This window comes from Rhinolophus hipposideros, assembly GCF_964194185.1.
Source record: "Rhinolophus hipposideros genome assembly, chromosome: 9".
NCBI lineage: Eukaryota > Metazoa > Chordata > Mammalia > Chiroptera > Rhinolophidae > Rhinolophus > Rhinolophus hipposideros.
This window is the reverse complement of record NC_138055.1, coordinates 300,686-317,896: the sequence shown is the minus strand read 5'-3', so window position 1 is coordinate 317,896 and position 17,211 is coordinate 300,686. Positions and strand designations below refer to the sequence as shown.

General features: G+C 57.0%; 1 protein-coding gene across 2 annotated transcripts in view; it reads left to right on the top strand.

The window, feature by feature from the left end:
- The window catches only part of PPP6R2 (protein phosphatase 6 regulatory subunit 2), a 65,598-nt gene that overhangs the window by 47,680 nt on the left and 707 nt on the right, over positions 1 to 17,211 (top strand). Inside the window, exons 7-23 of one of the 2 annotated variants that reach the window (XM_081058106.1) lie at positions 599 to 711; positions 1,051 to 1,164; positions 2,980 to 3,106; positions 3,994 to 4,146; positions 9,128 to 9,331; positions 9,868 to 9,932; positions 11,362 to 11,477; positions 12,340 to 12,425; positions 12,551 to 12,631; positions 12,924 to 13,021; positions 13,720 to 13,777; positions 13,916 to 13,995; positions 14,074 to 14,216; positions 14,519 to 14,678; positions 14,763 to 14,851; positions 15,300 to 15,462; positions 16,870 to 17,127. In XM_081058106.1, coding sequence (XP_080914232.1) covers positions 599 to 711; positions 1,051 to 1,164; positions 2,980 to 3,106; positions 3,994 to 4,146; positions 9,128 to 9,331; positions 9,868 to 9,932; positions 11,362 to 11,477; positions 12,340 to 12,425; positions 12,551 to 12,631; positions 12,924 to 13,021; positions 13,720 to 13,777; positions 13,916 to 13,995; positions 14,074 to 14,216; positions 14,519 to 14,678; positions 14,763 to 14,851; positions 15,300 to 15,462; positions 16,870 to 17,127 — 2,108 coding nt within the window. Of the gene's footprint in view, positions 1 to 598; positions 712 to 1,050; positions 1,165 to 2,979; positions 3,107 to 3,993; positions 4,147 to 9,127; positions 9,332 to 9,867; positions 9,933 to 11,361; positions 11,478 to 12,339; positions 12,426 to 12,550; positions 12,632 to 12,923; positions 13,022 to 13,719; positions 13,778 to 13,870; positions 13,996 to 14,073; positions 14,217 to 14,518; positions 14,679 to 14,762; positions 14,852 to 15,299; positions 15,463 to 16,869; positions 17,128 to 17,211 lie in introns of both variants that reach the window. The other variant, XM_081058105.1, reaches the window with a different exon arrangement.

The window sequence follows — 17,211 nt, the reverse complement described above, 5'->3', positions numbered from 1 at the left end:
TCATTTTCCCCTAAAATAGCTGTTCAGGCACGACCTTGAGCCCAGTGTGCCTCAGCGTGCGTGTCAGAGCTGCGTGTACGGCTGCTCCCGCCAAGAGCCAGGAGCTGAGTTTTTCGTTGTGTTCACCTGCCCTGCGGGCTGCCCCTACTCTGGGCAAGGGCACTGAGGCAGACATTCTAGATGGTCATGGATGAGCGTGACCTCGGGAGGGAGAGCTGCATCCCCTTTCCTCTGTATGACGTGTGTTTGCAGGCACTCACAGGGCTCATTCTGAATACCACATTGGTAATTTATTTCAAATACCACGTTGGTAATGTGGTCACTTGTGCAGCAGCTCCACACAGGTCCAACGGATGGAGCAGTCCCTGCACGGCACACTTGACTGTGGAGAGCCCTGTGAGCTCCTGGGGATGGTTCAGTAGAGCTAAAAGCCTGAGCAGACCCGCATCCTGACAGTGGGAAAGCAGAGCAGGCATCTCTGAAGTGAATGGGATCAGAGGGAGTCCAGCACCTTTCAGAGAACGAGGCAGCGGGGCCGCCCCGACTGTGCAGCAGGCTGGCTCTGCCGACGCTTGTCCTGGCTTCCTTGTCTTTCCAGAGGCAGTCCAATGCTTCCCAGACCCTCTGTGACATCATCCGGCTGGGCAGAGAGCAGGGCAGCCAGCTGCAAGAGGCTGCAGAGCCCGACCCCCTCCTCGCAGTGCTGGAGTCGTGAGTGTGGCTGCCATGCTGCTGGGCCTGGTGGGGTGGGTGCTGGGTCCTCTACAGCCATGAGGACGTCCCCAAGCCCTGCTCTGAAGTCCGGCAACACGGCACCTGCCTGGATTCGGGCTCTGATGAGCTAGCCCTGAGATGCTCGCCTTGCTCCCGAGTTCAGTTGGAGGGTCTCCAGGGGACAGGAGTGGCGTGAACGCCTAGGGGCCTAGCCTGGAGCCCGAGCCAAGCCCGACAGCTTGCAGGGTATCTCTCATCCACGGGGAGGAGAGACCGTCCATGGGCCTTCGGTCTGAGCGTCTGCCCTGCCAGGGGTGACCCGTGTGTGTGTGACAGGCAGGACTGTGTGGAGCAGCTTCTGAGGAACATGTTCGATGGGGACCAGACTGAGAGCTGCCTCGTCAGTGGGACACAGGTGTTACTCACCTTGTTGGAAGTCAGGCGGGCTGGGTGAGTGCCTAGAGGGGGAGACTGCGTGACGGCAAAATGTGGCACTCCGTGACATGAGTGCCCTGTTGTGCTGTGCTTCTAACTAAGTTTCAGTTATGCAGCAATCATGTGACTAGACCTCCTTGCTGACAAGGGAAACTTCATGGCTCTGGCCCGTCCCCTTCAACCTTCTCCATCAGTCACATTCCCACCTCAGCCTGAAGGTTGTCACAGTGTGCAGAGTTTGTGTAGATATGTCTGCGGAGTAGGGTTGGCTGGTGGGTTTCCCCAGGGACTGTCCCGACGTGGCCCCATAGCACTTGTGTGTGGAGTGGTGTGGTGTGTGTGTGCATATATGTGTGCATATGTGCGCACTCGTGTGGTGGGGGGCACAAGGTGTGTGTGGGGTGGCTGTACTTGTATGTGTGTGCATATATGTGCACACGTGTGAGGGTCCAGTGTGTGGGTGGGTGTGCTCACGTGTCTGCATATATGTGCACACATGTGTGAGGGCCCAGTGTATGGGAGTGGGTGTGCTCACATGTCTGTGCATATGGGTACACGTGTGTGTGAGGGCCCGGTGTGTGGGGTGGGTGTGCGCACGTGTGTGCCTATGTGTGCACATGTGTGTGTGGGCCCGGTGTGTGGGGGTGAGTGTGCTCACATGTCTGCATATATGTGCACACGTGTGTGGGGGTGGGTGTGCTCACGTGTCTGTGCATATGTGTACACATGGGGGGGCCTGGTGTGGGGGTGGGTGCGCTCACATGTCTGCATATGTGTACACACGTGTGTGGGCACTGTGTGGGGTGGGTGTGCTCACGTGTCTGCATATATGTGCACACGTGTGAGGGCCCAGTGTATGGGGGTGGGTGTGCTCACATGTCTGTGCATATGTGTACACATGTGGGGGGGCCCAGTGTGTGGGGGTGGGTGTGCTCACGTGTCTGCATATATGTGCACACGTGTGTAAGGGCCCAGTGTGTGAGGTGGGTGTGCACACTTGTGTCCACTGTGTCCCATCCGTGCCTGGCAGTGGTCTGACCTGAGGTACCTGTAGGACCCGTTTCCTTGCGCTGGAGGCAGTGCCATTGTAGCCCCAGCACTGACAGCCTGTGCTTTTTTAAACAGGAAAGGGAACACGGAAATGACAAGAAATTGGCTTAATCTCGGTCATGACATTATTAGCAGTTTTTCTTTCTCACTCTCTCTGGTACCCAATACATATTTATTAGTTTATTATCTAAAAACAGAATTAGGATGTTACCGTCATTTTTTCCACATATGCAACCAGAACACAGACTCTTTCGTCCCCGTGAACCAGGTCTAGCCCCTCTCTGCCGGGAGTGGGGACCCTTCTCAGGACCCTGCCCAACCTCACATTGATGAAGGGACCACAGAAAAACGAGGGAAACAGATGAGCCAGATGATTTGTGTGCTTTTTAATCTTTTTATGTATTAAAATTTTTTTTTTCTCTAATGGTCATATATTTCTTTTATAATTGGAAAAAGTGTTTTAGTAAAGATCTCAGAGAAATTAGCTTGAAAAATCCCAAGGGACGTTGTGGACCTGTCCTGTCTCCTGTTTCTCAAAATGGGGTACAGCTGTGAATGTTTTCCTTGCAGCAGGTGGGGGCAGAGTGGTTGCAGTGAGTGGGCCGGGGGCAGGGCCAAGGTGGCACTCTGGGCTGTCACCAGGGAATAGCTTCTAAAGGCCTGGGGTCCCTGCCACTCCCTGTACTCACTGTCAAACCAGCCTTGACATGATGAGTGACGGGATGTTGGATGGGAGTGAGGTGGACGCAGGACTGGGGCATGTCCCCCTCTCATCCACAGGACAGAGGGCTTGGTGGAGTCCTTTTCTCAGGGGCTGGAGAGGTGGTGCTCTGTCAGCGGCAGCATTCTGCATGCCATCGAGCCGCGGCTGAAGGACTTCCACCAGCTTCTGCTCAGCCCGCCAAAGGTAGACGAGCTCGGCAGCGGCAGCGCTGCAGACATGGGAGGCAAGGCTGATTTGCAAAGGGCCCCCGTGGTTTATCCAGGACGAGGGAACACACCCCAGCATTGCTATTGTCAGGCCCCCAGCTGCTGAATGTCCGTCTATTAAGGGGAGCCTGGGAGTCGAGTGTTTTGCCGCCCCTAGATGGCTCTTGTGTTCTGAAATAGGGGGTCACCTGAGAGCCCAAGTCCATTGCTGGCCTGGCCTCTGAGTCCTGGGCACCCAGCCAAGGGTCGAGGTCCCAGAGGAGGCCGTTTGCTCAGCTCAGCAGCTCTGGGCAGTGCTTGGGTCACATAGGGGAGGGCTGACTCCCCACTGCAGGCCCAGCTCAACTTAGCACACTCCGCTCCCCCCCCACCCCCCGTCACAGCCCCGCCCCTTTCCTGGTGCTGGCCCTCAGCACCCACCACAATCTCTGAACAATTTGTCATAGTCATCAACTTGCTTATTGTCTGCCTCCCCCGCTAGAAAGTAATATCACAAAGGCAGGGACTTTGGAACCTTCTGTGAATGAAAAGGTGGATGTATTATACTATATGTGCGGGATCAGGAGCTACCCGCATGCAGGCTCTGTCATCAATCTCCTCTGTGCGTGTTCCCGGGCATCTCATAGCCAAGGTGCACATCCCTTTGGCTGGCAGGCTGAGACCCACAGACCAGCCTCACTCCCTCCTTTGTGAGGCCCTACGCGGAGCAGTGGGGTTCTGAGCACTCCTGACCCCCACACCCTTCCTCTCAGCCCGGCCACGTCATGGAGCTGCAGCCCTGGCCCTTTGAGCAGCTGGCACCTGAGCTGAGAGCAGTGGCCATGCTGGGTTGCACGGTTCCAGCTGGCGATGCTTCGTTTGCAGAAAAAAGCGATCCTGACCACCATTGGCGTGCTGGAGGAGCCCCTGGGGAACGCCCGTCTGCATGGTGCCCGCCTCATGGCCGCACTGCTGCACACAAACACGCCCAGCATCAACCAGGAGCTCTGCCGGCTCAACACCATGGGCTTACTGCTGGTGAGTGGGCACGGTGGTAGGCAGACAGGCCACGGTCCAGCGGGCGGGCCACAGGGCTTCCTCTCCCACATGGCGTTCTGCTTTGGCGTTCTGTCCTGGAATAGCACAGTCTGCAGAGAACCCTGTCCTGGAGCCAGCCCGGGCGTGGCCGCATCCTGAGTGACAGGGGGATGTGCTTGATGTGAGCATGAGTGATGGAGTCACATGGCTGTGGCCTCTCCAACTAGCTGCTTTAAGCTAGAACTTTCACTATAGCTCTTCAACATAAACATCCCAGAGGAGCAGTGGCCCCTTGTCCTCCACAGCGAGGCTGCCCTAGTGGTTCCTGTCCCAGCCGGTGGGGAGTGCTCCTCCATTCAGCACACCCTCCCAGTTGCCTGCAGAAGGAGGGTGCTGAGAGGAGTGGGCCTCGCTGAAGCATGCCCCTGGGCATCGGCCCCCACCCCAGCTTCTCTTCCGCCTTGCCCCTGGGCCTCTGTTCCCAGGAAGCTGAAATCTCTTTGAATTTAAATCTTAATCCCAGAAGACCCAGCCTTGGAACTGGGCCTGAAGTCCTGACTGCCTCAGAAGTCCTTCCAGCATTTGGAGGTCAGTCGGACACTGCTGTGCTGGAAAATCCCAGCTGTGGGTCAGAGGGGCAGTTACAAAAGACCTCCTTTCCTTTTCCTCTCTTCAAAAAAATTCTCTTTCTCTCACCCCACTTCTTTTACTTTTATTGTGGTGAAAATATACATAACATAGAATTTACTGTTTTAATAATTTTCAGGTGTACAATTCAGTGGCATTACTAAGTGTGTTCACAATTTCTATAACCACCACCACCATCTATTTGCAGAACTTTTTTATCTTCTCAAACAAACATTAAGCAGTTGATCCCCATTTTCCCTGTCCCCGCCCCAGCACCCACATCTTACTTTCTGTCTGGATTTGGCTACTCTGGGGACCTCAGAGGATGGACTCAGATACTGCTTGGCCTTTTGGGTCTGGACGATCTCACTCATTGTGATGTCCTCAGTGCATCCCTGTTGTAGCCGGGGTCTGAGTGCCCTTCCTGTTTGTGGCTGAACAGTGTCCCACTGCATCCACAGGCCACACTGGGTTTATCCGTTTAACCGTTCAATAGGTGCATGGGTTACTTCCACCTTTTGGTTGTTTTGAATAATGCTGCTATAAATGGGATGTACAAATATCTGTTCAAGTCCCTGCTTTCACTTCTTTTGAATAAATACCCAGAAGTGGAACTGAAGGGTCATATAGTAATTCTCTGTTCAACTTTCTTGAGGAAGCAACAAACTGTTTTCCACAGCGGCTACACCATTTTACATTCCCGCTAGAAATGTGTGAAGGTTCCAGTTTCTCCACCCTTGCCAACACTTGTTTTCCATTTCTTTAAATAACAACCAGCACAATGGTTGTGAGAAGAATTTCATGGTTTGATTTATATTCCGTAATGATTAGTGACATTGAGCATCTTCTCATGTGCCTGTGTGTCTTTGGACAACTGTCCAAGACCTTTGCCCATTTTTTTCCCCTCCTCCCGCCTACACTGTCCCCCCACACTCTGGTGCAAGCCATTGTTTCTCGGTCTAGTTGTGTGAGACACAGCTCCCTGGCCCATGCTGATGTTATGAGCTTTGCCCTTCCCCTGGCTGAGGCAGTCGGTCACTGGTCAGCCACTCACAGGAGCTCACGGCAGCTCTCGCTAGCTACCGGCCACTCACGCTGGCCACCGGCTGCTCACGGCAGCACACGGAAGCACACAGTAGCTCATGCCAACCTCAGGCTGCTCACGGCAGCCCAGCTCCAGGGAGAGCCGTTGTTCACAATCTTAGCTGTAGAGGGCACAGCTCACTGGCCCATGTGGGAATCACCAGCGACCTCGGGGTTAGGAGATTGGCACTGTTAACCACCTGAGCCACTGGGCCAGCCCCCTTTGCCCATTTTTAAATTGGATTGTTTGTTTTTTCGGTGGTTGTTGAGTTGTAGGAGTTCTTTATATATTGTGGATATTAAACTTTTACCAGATAGATGAATTTCTCCCATCCTGTGGGTTATCTTTTCACTCTTTTGATAGTATCCTTTGACACAAGTTTTTCATTTTAGTGAAGTCCAGTTTATCTATTGCTCTCATAGCCAAGAAATCATTGCCAAATCCACTGTCATGAAACTCCTCCTATTTTTTCTTCTAAGAATTTTATAGTTTTAGCTCTATCAAGTCTTCAATCCATTTTGAATTAATTTTTTATATGTAGCATAAGGTAAATGTCCAGCTTCATTCTTTCGCATGTGGGTATTCAGTTTTCCCAGCACCATTTGTTCAAAACACTGTCCTCTCCCCTGGAATGATCTTGGCACCTTTGTTGGAAATCAACTGATCATAAATGTGAGAGTTTATTTTTTGACTCTCAACTCTCTTCCATGGAGCTATATGTTCATCTTCATGCCAGTACCAGTCTGCTGATTGCTGCAGCTTTGTAGTAAGTTTAGAACAAGGGAAGCGTGAGTCCAACTTTGTTCTTTTCCAAGATTATTTTCTCTATTTGGTTCCCTTGTAATTCCATATGAATTTTAGGACGGATTTTCTCTTTCTACAAAAAACAGCACTGGGATGTTGAGAAAGTTTGCACTGAATCTGTAGCTCACTTAGGACAGCCTTGACAGCTTAACAATATCCAGTCTTCCGGTCCGTGAACACGGAGGCCTTTCCACTCATTTGTGTCTTCTTTAATTTCAGCAATGTTTCTTTTTTTTTTTTTTTTTTTAATGAATCATACCTTTATTTATTCATTTTAAAGATTTTATTGGGGAAAGGGAACAGGACTTTATTGGGGAACAGTGTGTACTTCCAGGACTTTTTCCAAGTCAAGTTGTTGTCCTTTCAGTCTTAGTTGTGGAGGGGGCCATTCAGCTTCAAGTTGTTGTCCTTTCAGTCTTAGTTGTAGAGGGCGCAGCTCAGCTCCAGGTCTAGTTGCCGTTGTTAGTTGGAGGGGGCGCAGCCCACCATCCCTTGCAGGAGTCAAGGAGAGGAACCAGCAACCTTGTGGTTGAGAGCCCACTGGCCCATGTGGGAATCGAACCAACAACCTTCGGTGTTAGGAGCATGGAGCTCCAACTGCCTGCGCCACCGGGCCAGCCCTCAGCAATGTTTTGTAGTTTTCAGTGTACAGGTCTTCCACCTACCTTCTGACTTTAATTTATTCCTAAGTATTTTCTTCTTTTGGATGCTATTATAAATAAAATTATTTCCTTAAAGTTTTTTTTAATTGTTCATTGTTAGTGTACAGAAATGCAACTGATTTTTGTGTGTTGATTTTGTATCTTAGAACTTTGCTGAATTTGTTTATTAGCTCTAACAGTTTATGTGAGATTTGTAGAATTTTCTTCATATAAGATTATGTCATCTGTGAAAAGAGATAATTTTACTTTCCTTCCTTTCCAATTTGGATGTTTTCTATTTCTTTTCCTTGCCTAACTGCTCTGGCTAGAGCCTCCAGTACTGTGTTGAATAGAAGTGGCAGAAGCAGGCATCCTAGTCTTGTTTCTGGTCGTAGAGGAAAAGCTTTCTGTCCTTCACCACTGAGTAGATGTTTGCTGTGGGCTTGGACTCCCTTCATCATGTTGAGGAAGTTTCCTAGTTTATTAAGTGTTTTTATTAAAAAAAAAATATGTTGAATTTTCTCAAATGCTTTCTCAGTCTCAGTTGAGATAATTGTGTGGTTTTTGTCCTTCATTCTTTTAATACAGTGCATCACATTGATTGATTTTCATGTTGAACCATCCTTGCGTTCCGGGAACAAATTCACCTGGTCATGGGGTGTAATCTGTTTAATACGCTGCTGAATTCTGTTTACTGTTATCTTGTTGAGGATTTTTGCATCACTGTTCGTAAGGGACATTAGTTGTTTTTTTTTCCCTTGTGATGTCTTCATCTGGCTTTGGAATCAGGGCAATGCTGACTGGCCTTACAGAATGAATTTAGGAAGTGTTCCCTCTTCAATTCTTTTGGAAGAGTTTTAGATAGATTGGCGATAATTCTTCTTTAAATATTTGGTAGAATTCACCAGTGAAGCCATATGGTCTGGGCTTTTCTTTATTGGGAGGTGGGTCTGACACTGTTGAAGATGAGGTAACATGGTGAAGCCACCTGCGAGGTCTTCCACGGTCACCCAGGCAAAGAAAGTGAAGCCAAGGCTTGGGACTGTGTTTCTGTGGAGGAGAACTGTGCCATGCAGGTTGCCTCCCCGCCCTTCTCCTGCCCCTAAGCCTGTGGTGTGATGGCAGAGCCCGGATGTCTGTCCCGGTGGAGTCTGCCCGTCTCCTCACCCTGCGCCCCCTCTGACCATGTAGACAGCAGAGGGTCTGGGATGCTGGCTGCTGTGGCCTCTGTTCTGTGCCTTTGCCCCCACCCTCGGTCTGAGAGAATTTGGTGATGGGGGCTGTCCTCATGCAGCGTCCTCTGGGCCTCGGCCTGTGCAGCCTGGGTTGGGGCCCCCTGGCTTTCCTTGGGGAGGTGTCCACATGTGCACCTCCTAATTTCACGTCCCCTCCTGGGTAGAATCCCAAGGTATCTGAGAATTTAACATAAGTCCAGTGACTCATGGGTCAAATCATAAAGGAAGAATAATAAAAGTCCTACGTAGTAAAATGTGCAGAATATAGCTAAAGTGGATTTACTAGGGAACATACAGCCTTTTAAAGTCATACTGGAAAAGAAAAGAGGCTACAAGTGAGTTAAGCTTCTAACAGAGACGGAAGGACAAGTCCTTAGGAAGTGTCCAGAGGAGAGCAGAGATGAAGGGGACAGATGTGGCAGGCTGCAGGTAGAAGGGCAGGTGCCTTCAAGCCCGAGGAGATGGCCGTCCGGATGGCAGGGGACACTGGGGGATGGTGTGCTGCTACCTGCCTCGGCGTCCGCTGGCCTCAGTGTTCTTTCGGGAGGGGACCAGTCTGAGGCCTGGCCTGTGCCCTCTGTTTGCCTCAGGACCTATTCTTCAAATACACCTGGAATAACTTCCTGCACTTCCAAGTGGAGCTGTGCGTAGCCGCTATTCTCTCCCATGCCGTCTGCGAGGACAGGCCCGAAGGCAGCGGATCCGAGAGCGGGATGGAGCCTCCGCCTGGGGACGGGGCCGCAGAGACCCCCCAGCCTGCTGCCGGCCACCCCGAGAATACAATGGTGACGCACGTAAGTCCAGCCAGTGTCCGGCGTGTTGCTGCGTGTCGTGGCATGCTGAGCCCCACCCAGACCAACATGTGACAGTCATGCCGACGGGGGCTGTCGTAGCCAGCATTGCCCCATCCCTCGTGTGTTTTTCACTTCTAATCCTCATTTGACTTGGGAGTATTCTCCTTTTACCCACGAGAGGAAATCATAAAGAAAGGGCCACCGAGCTGGTGGGGCAGAGGGCATGGGGGGAGGGCGTTTGCCCATGTCGGGCTCGCGCGTTGTGGCTGTTGCCCGAGCCAGCCCCGTCCAACCTGGCATGTCTGCTGGTCACGTAACGAGGCCGTGGAGGGCAGTGCAGGTGCTGGGATGCGTCCGAGTCTCACGAGAACACTGGGATTGTGCACCTGGTGAAGTCACGTGCATGAGTCCTCGACATGATGCGCCTCTCCATTCCTGGGCCTTCATGTTTGCTCCGAGCGCTCCGCTTACCTGCATGCACCTGCGCGATGCCTGCTAAGCCCCTCAGAGCCTGACCAGAGCCTCCTGTCCCCCAGCTGTTCCAGAAGTGCTGCCTGGTCCAGAGGATCCTGGAAGCCTGGGAAGCCAACGACCACACACAGTGAGGACCACGGGGCACTCGGGCTTGGGTTTCAAGAGAGGGGTCCTGCTACTGGGGAAACAGCCACTGGGGCTGCTGGGAAAGGCCAGGGCACAGGGAGCTGACCAGGAGAGACAGGCAGAGCCACCAGGGCCTGCACTGGGGCTCCGTTCCTGCCATCTCCCCATCCCAGCACCAGCCACTTACTGAGCCTTCAAACCCTCAAAAGCGCGTCCAGGCCACTTCCTACTCACCCCATCCAGCCTCCCGTCACATGAGCAGCTGGGCTCTTTCTGAAACACACAGATGGTGTCACCCTTGCCTGAAAGTCTTGGCCAGCCAGGTCACCAGTGTGGCCGGCAGGGTCCAGTGTGGCAGCCCCTCCCCACCACCACCTCACTGCCTGAGTGCTGCTCCTGGGGGGCTCTCACCAACCCGGTCCATTCCCCCCATCCTGCTGTGACTGAACCCACTGGTGTCCGTTCTCCAACAGCAGTGTGCAGGACGGGCAGCCGGTCCTGCCCCGGGCCCAGTGCACGTGTCACCCGTATGACCCTGCTCCGAGCCTTTCTGTGCACACCTGCCCTTGAAGGCTCACAGCTGTCCTCAGGCTCCAGGCTTGGCCCTGGCTGGCTGGCGGCTCACAGGCCCTTCCCAGTGTCACCTGTGGCAGTCCCACCTGGCCGCCCTGACCCCTTCCTCTGCTGGGCTGGGCTCTTCAACTCAGGTGCTCACCTCGGCTTCCTTTTTGGGGCGTCGTCTGGCTGTTAGAGAGAATGTGGTCGAGAGCAGACTGTCCACTCTGATCCGAGTGGTGCGTTTCTAGACACATGAGCACATTGAACGCAAAGGTCTCCTGTTGGGTCGTGGGCATAGCAGAAGAAAGGCTGGACGCAAAGCCACGTGTTCATGGCAGCGTGGATGGAGAGGTGGACAGGAGGCAGGAAGTGTGCTTCTTGTGTGTAGAACTCAGTGAGGGGGTGGTGACTTGTGCAGCCAGAGAGCCCGTCACAGGCCCCGCTCACTCTGGGGCCCGTTGGAGTTTTCTGGAGCCTACAGCTCCCTTGGTGGGCACTGTAGCAGGGGGCGTTTGTAGTCACCTGTCATGCCTTCTGCTGCTGCGCTGGGTTTCCCCTTAGGCAGTGGCTCTGCAAGTGGGTGAGGGGACAGCCCTGGAAAGGCCACAGGGCCGGTGCAGAGGGCTCATGGTGCATGTGGGGTATATGAGCTGGAGCCCCACGGACGCCCCAGTTTTCTGGTCCGTACAGTGGAGGTAGGGGCAGCATCTGCCTCCTTAGCACCTGGGAGTGAGAGTGAGTGAGTGGCTGGCACGGAGCAGGCGCTCTCCAAAAACCAGTGTCCCGCGGGCAGGCGAGGCTGTGAGGGGACCCTCGGGGTGTGGTCGGACAAGGCCCGGCCAGCAGCGCCCTGTCGCTGTGTTCACTTTCAGGGCCGCCGGAGGCATGAGGCGTGGGAACATGGGCCACCTTACGCGGATCGCCAACGCGGTGGTACGGAACCTGGAGCGGGGCCCCGCGCACACTCCCATCGGCGAGGTCATCCGAGGTGAGGACATGAGCCTGCCTTCCCACGGGGAATCTCCCCGCAGGGTGCCTGGGCATGTGTCTGTTCCGTGAGGCAGACATCTGTTCGGTCTCCAGGCAGTTCACGGCTCAGGCTGGCTCACAGAAGACCGGTCAGCGTGCTGCTCACGCCCGCCGGGTCCCGGCAGAAACCCACGCTTCTGCCCACAGTCTGGCTGCTCCTTGAACTCAGGCGGCTTTGGGGACCTTCCTAGCACAAGTCTGGGAGCCGAGAGGGGGCCTCTGTACCCTGGACGTGGCCCCTCCCCTGCCCTCTCACATCCTGGACAGTCTGCAGCTCCTGGGCCCCAAACTTCATGGACTGAGCCCCGGGGTGGGGTCTCGGTTCAGACGGGAAGGCTGGCAGTTCAGAAGGGCCCATGTGGCCTCGCTGGGGAGGGGATGCCCAGATCAGTGTGAGCAGTGTGTTCCCAGGGTGCCAAGGGGCACAGGAGCCCAGGGATGGCCAGGAGATAGGGCAGGTCCGAGGGGTCAAGGAGGGCCTTATGGGGACGGACAGTGAGGACCCACAAGGCCAGGCCCCCGAGGGTACTAGTGACTTGGTCACGCCAGCTTCCTGGCAAGGACATGTGGGCTTTGGGACAGTTGGGCAGGAGTAAGATGGCCATATGCTCGTGGACAGTGTTTGCACAGAGGATAGTGTGTGAGGAGATGGTCATGCCATGTGGGGGCCACAGGCACTTGGAGCCCGGGGTGGGCCTAAGGCAGGGGCCTCGGCCTCCCTTCCCCCCACAGCCACCCCAGATGTCACCTCAGGGCCCTCCTGGACCTCTGTCTTGGCACTTGTCCTGCCCTCTTTGGTGACCTACTCCCATTCCCTGCAGGGCTCCCTGCGGACTGCCGCGGGCGCTGGGAGAGCTTCGTGGAAGAGACGCTGACGGAGACCAACCGCAGGAACGCCGTGGACCTGGTGAGCGCCAGGCCGTGCAGCGCGTGGCTGGGTGTCCAGGCTTCAGAGCCCTGAGGCCCTCAGTCCCGCCCGGCTCGTCAGGAGCCCTCAGGTGTGGGGCTCATGTCCACCCACTGCTGTTTCAGGTAAGCACCCACCACCTCCATCCCTCGAGTGACGATGAGGACATGGAGGGCGCTTTCCCTAACGAGCTGTCCCTGCAGCAGGTGCGTGTGGCCAGCTCAGCGCCCACCAGGGCCTTCCCTGCACTCTGGGCGGCTCTTAGTCCTCCAGGCATCCTATGCCCGGGGCGTCACCATGCTGCCTGGGAACTAGGCCCCGCCCATGCACCCTTTCGTGAGGGGCAGACCCCCAGGGCCACTTACACTGAGGGGACCCCTGGACACAGTGGGTGGGGCTGTTGGGACATGACCAACAGCACATGAACACACATCCCGAGTGGGCAAGATTGGGGGGCTCCAGGAGGCTGAGCCTGCCCTGTGCCGCCGTCTCCCGCAGGCTTTCTCCGAGTACCAGGTGCAGCAGATGACGGCCACCTTCGTGGACCAGTTTGGCTTCAATGACGAGGAGTTTGCAGAGCAGGACGACAGCGTCAAGTGAGCCCCCAGCACACGTGGGTCGCGCCACCTTCTGTGCGACCTTGCTGTCTGCCCCTGGCCCTTCTCCAGCAGGCACCCAGCGTCCCTTGGGGCTGCCTCCCACCCACGCCACAACCCCGACTGGAACCTTCACCACTGCACACTCCCCCGTTGGCCGTCCCTTTGGGAAGGAGTTGCGTCCGTTCAGTGTGACAGGATCCTGGCCCTAGAGGCCATCACACCATTTCCTCAGCTGAAAGCCAAGTGTGACCCCGCCCCACAGAGCCGCTGTGGGCGAGTGGGCAGAGCACGGCCTCAAGGCTCCTCCTGAGATGTCCTCAGGGGAGTAGGCTGTCACCGCACAGACCAGACAGAGCAGCTGGGTGGGGCCAGCCCTGGGTTCTCCATCCACAGGTGCAGAGAACAAGTGAGCATGAGTGGGGCCGGGCGTGGGGGCCGCCACTGCCATCCCAGCCCCCCCCACGCCCTGGCTGCCCATTGCTGCCAGGTGACATCCCATTCTGCACTGACCACAAGCCGTCACCTCAGGGCTGCAGACCCCCAGGTCCCCATGTGGCGTCATCTCCCCCTTCCCTCCCCAGGACCCCCAGCCCAGCCCCTCTTGGTGTGTCAGGGACACCGTGTCCCTGGTGAGGTGGTGTCCCCTAAGGGGACAAGCCCCAGGGCCAGGTGTTGAGCGTCGGCTGTCATTTCAGTGCCCCGTTTGACAGGATCACAGAGATAAACTTCAACATTGACGCCGATGAGGACAGTGTGAGTCCTTGCTCGGTGCTCGGTGGACGGGGCGGGGCGGGGGCAGCGGGGGTTCTCCGTGGGGCAGTGAGGGACAGGCGGGCGCTGGCACAGCCCAGCGCGGCTCTGTTTGAGGCCTGCTGTGGGGACCACATCCAGCCCTTTGACGACGACGAGGACGATGACATCTGGGAGGACAAGGAGACGCGCTGTGCCGCCCGGGTGACGGCCAGAGCCAGGTGTGTGGCCTGCCCGTCCTCCCAGGGAGGGGTTCCCCCAGGGGCTGTGACGCCCCTGCTCTGACTGCCTCTCCCCAGGTTTGGGGGCCCTCATGCCTCAGAGAATGGCCTGGCGCGTGGAGGCCGCGACGGGAAGGAAGCAGACGCAGGTGCCACTCGGGTGGGGGCCTCTCCAGCTGCTGCCCAGAAGGAAGTTCCCCTCACGGACAGTGGCTCAGAAGGTAGATGCTTGGGGGGCAGTTTCCAGCCTGTTCAGGGGACACGGGTGATGGGGCATTTGGTGACCTGGCCCTTGAGTGGCAGGGGCTCCCATAGGCCTGATGCCCACTGACCTGTCTGCACACTTTTGAGCACATGGCCCTGAAGGCGATGGCTTTCCTGTGACCCCAAATGCAAGGACACGGGGTTGATGGCAGGTGCTTTGGCTCAGTCCTGACAGCCCCACAGCCACACCGTCCACCGGCGCCTGTACTGCCTCTGTGGGGCCTCGGTGTCAGCTGGGCCTGGCGTCTCCCCCTGGCAGGCACGTGGACAGTGTTTGATGAGCCGGCGAGCCCTACAGCTTCGGCCCCCGGAGTGGCGATGGATGTGGGTTCCAGTGTGTGGGCGGCCAGCGCCCCCAGCACCTCGGCTCTGGAGGAGAAGGGCTGGGCCAAATTTACCGACTTCCAGCCTTTCTGCTGGTAAGGGGCTAGCTGGGCGGCGACCCCGTCTGCCGTGGGCCATGTGTCTCCTGGGCAGAGGCTCAGGCTCATGTTTGTCCGCAGCTCTGAGTCGGGGCCCAGGTGCAGCTCCCCAGTGGACACAGGCCTCAGTGGTGCCCAGGACGGCCTGAACCAGGGCCCAGAGAAAACCCGTGAGTAGGCGCAGCTCTGAGGGCAGGGCTGAGCCCCTGGGTGGCCCTTGGAGTGGGGTCTGACAGTCCTGCAGAACCCCAGCGCCCTGGCAGGCAGTGAGGGCCTTCCCGACCCAGCGGTGTCCTGGCCCTTGGTTGGTGCGGTCACGCGTGTGTGCTGTGCTCCCTCCGGGGCCTTGTGCGTCTGTTCAGAGCCTTTGGCCCGGAGCCCCACTGCACAGACTTGGAAGCTGCCAGGGCGTCAGGTCCACAAGGAGGGTTGGGACTTAGAAGCCACCAGGCTGAGTGGGGGCCCTCCCTGCAGGGGGAGAACAGTCCCTTCACGTGGACAGCCCCAGACGGTACGTGGGATAGGTTCTGTCCCAGTTATGCAAGTTGACATTCTCGCATGCCACACGAATTTGGCGGCCCCACCGCCTTCACCTGTCACTGGGTCCCTGTCTTGCAGTTGGCCCTGCCTCCCCGTGTGCCTGGAACGTGTGTGTGTCCAGGAACGCCTCTCTGGTGGCTTCCGACAGTGACGAGGACAAGCAGAAGGTGGCTGTCACGTCAGAGGCTGTCAGTATGGGTCCCGGCCGGGAGACCCCCCCACTGCCCACATCTGTCCCCAGGTGCACAGGGGTCCCCAGTACTGCACTTGCCTGGGAACAGGCGGACACTGCTGCCCCGTGACCCCAGAGGCAGGCTCTGTGGAGGGGATGCCCTCACTGGGATGGTTGTTGAGACAGCACAGAGCCTGAGGGTCCCGCCGCCCGATCCACAGGCCTCCGTGGACAGGATGCCAGGCCTGCCAGTTGTCCCTGGTGGTGGTGGTGGTGGTGGTGGTGGCGGCGGCTTGGCCTCTGTCCTGTCTGGTGTGTGCTGAGTCCCAGCCACGTGTCCACCTAAAGCAGACACCTTGGGAGGCCCATCCCACTCGGACAGTAGGATGGGGTGTGTTAGGACTTCGCTGGGGGCATCTGAACTCTGACTGGGGGTGTCCCTCCCCACACTCCCCGCCAGGAAGGTCCAGGCCTTTGGAATCCTGGCTGGCTGGCGGTGGGGGGGGAGGACTAGGGAACGGGTGGCAGGTGGGCTGGAGCTGAGGCTCTAAGGTGTGAGGAGGGAGGTCCCAGGCGGGACCCCCACCAGGAGGGCACAGGGAGCACGTGAGGCAGGTCTTTTCCCACAGGTGGGGCAGGCTGGCACCTGGCAAGGTCCTGCCCACTCCCATCCCTGAAGGCTTTGGAGCTCCATGCATCCTATTGGTGGGGGGCCAGCTCTGGCCCACCAGGACCCCAGACAATATGGCGCTGGGGTTTGCAGCAAGGGCACTGCCTGGAGGTGGGGCACGTAGCCAGAATGAAAAGAAAAGCCTGGGCCAGCCGAGAGGGCATCAGGGCACCTGGGGTTCCCAAGGCAGCTTCCTTCCTCAAGTTTAGAATCACTAAAATTTTCCAAACCTTGTCCTAACGCCCACCCTCCACACCCCCCATGGCCAGAAAGCCTGCTGTGAAAGCAGCCGTCTGTCTGCACAGCCCTGGCCCTGCCCACTCTGGCTGACACGGGCCTTGCGCCTTTGCGAGTCGGTCATCTCCAGGCTCTCATGTGGCCTGTTTCTCAGTTGCACTGACCCCCACACGGCCACGCAGGACCCTTCCTCCTGACCTTGCCTTTGCAGGCTCCCAGGGGTCCTTGTAAGGCTGGAGTTGACATCACCCAGTGGAAGCAGGTGTGGACCAGGCCAGGAGCTGTGGGTGCGCCCTCCTGGGCTGCAGCGAGAGGGGCAGTGTCTCGAGGCCACTGCCATCCTGTCTTGGCCCTTTCTGGCTGTGGGAGGGGGTACCTGGGCAGACAGGGCCTGTGGGCTGTAGCGAGGGCTGCAGACAGCCCCGGAGGGAGTGCCTTCTAGGACGGGGGCTGCACTCATGGCGCAGCGGGCTCCGGATGACAGGCAGCTTGTCTCCGGCATGTTTAGAAGTTGGGGTGAAGTTGCCCTGGAGGTGGCCCAGGTAACCAAGCCCATACCTGCCACACAGGGCCCCACACGCTGCCAGCGCACCACCAGACCCCACCTCTCCTGCACCTGCAGAAGCCACCTCCGCCCTGCCCATGGCTGTCCCCCCCGAGGCAGCCACCACAGCACTGAGCAAGGCCAGTCCTGCTCCAGCCACTCCAGCAGTGTCTGTGTTGGTGGTGTCAGTGACCTCAACGCCCGTGGTGGCCGTCACCACCACAGCCCCAGCCAGCCCAGCCGTCTCTACAGTGGCTGCCCTGGGGACAGGGACAAAGGACAGGTGAGCAGGGCGGGCTGGGGAAAGGGGACCGAATGGGCACCTGGGCCCTGAGCGGCTCCAACCTTCCCAGCCCTCTCCCTGCAG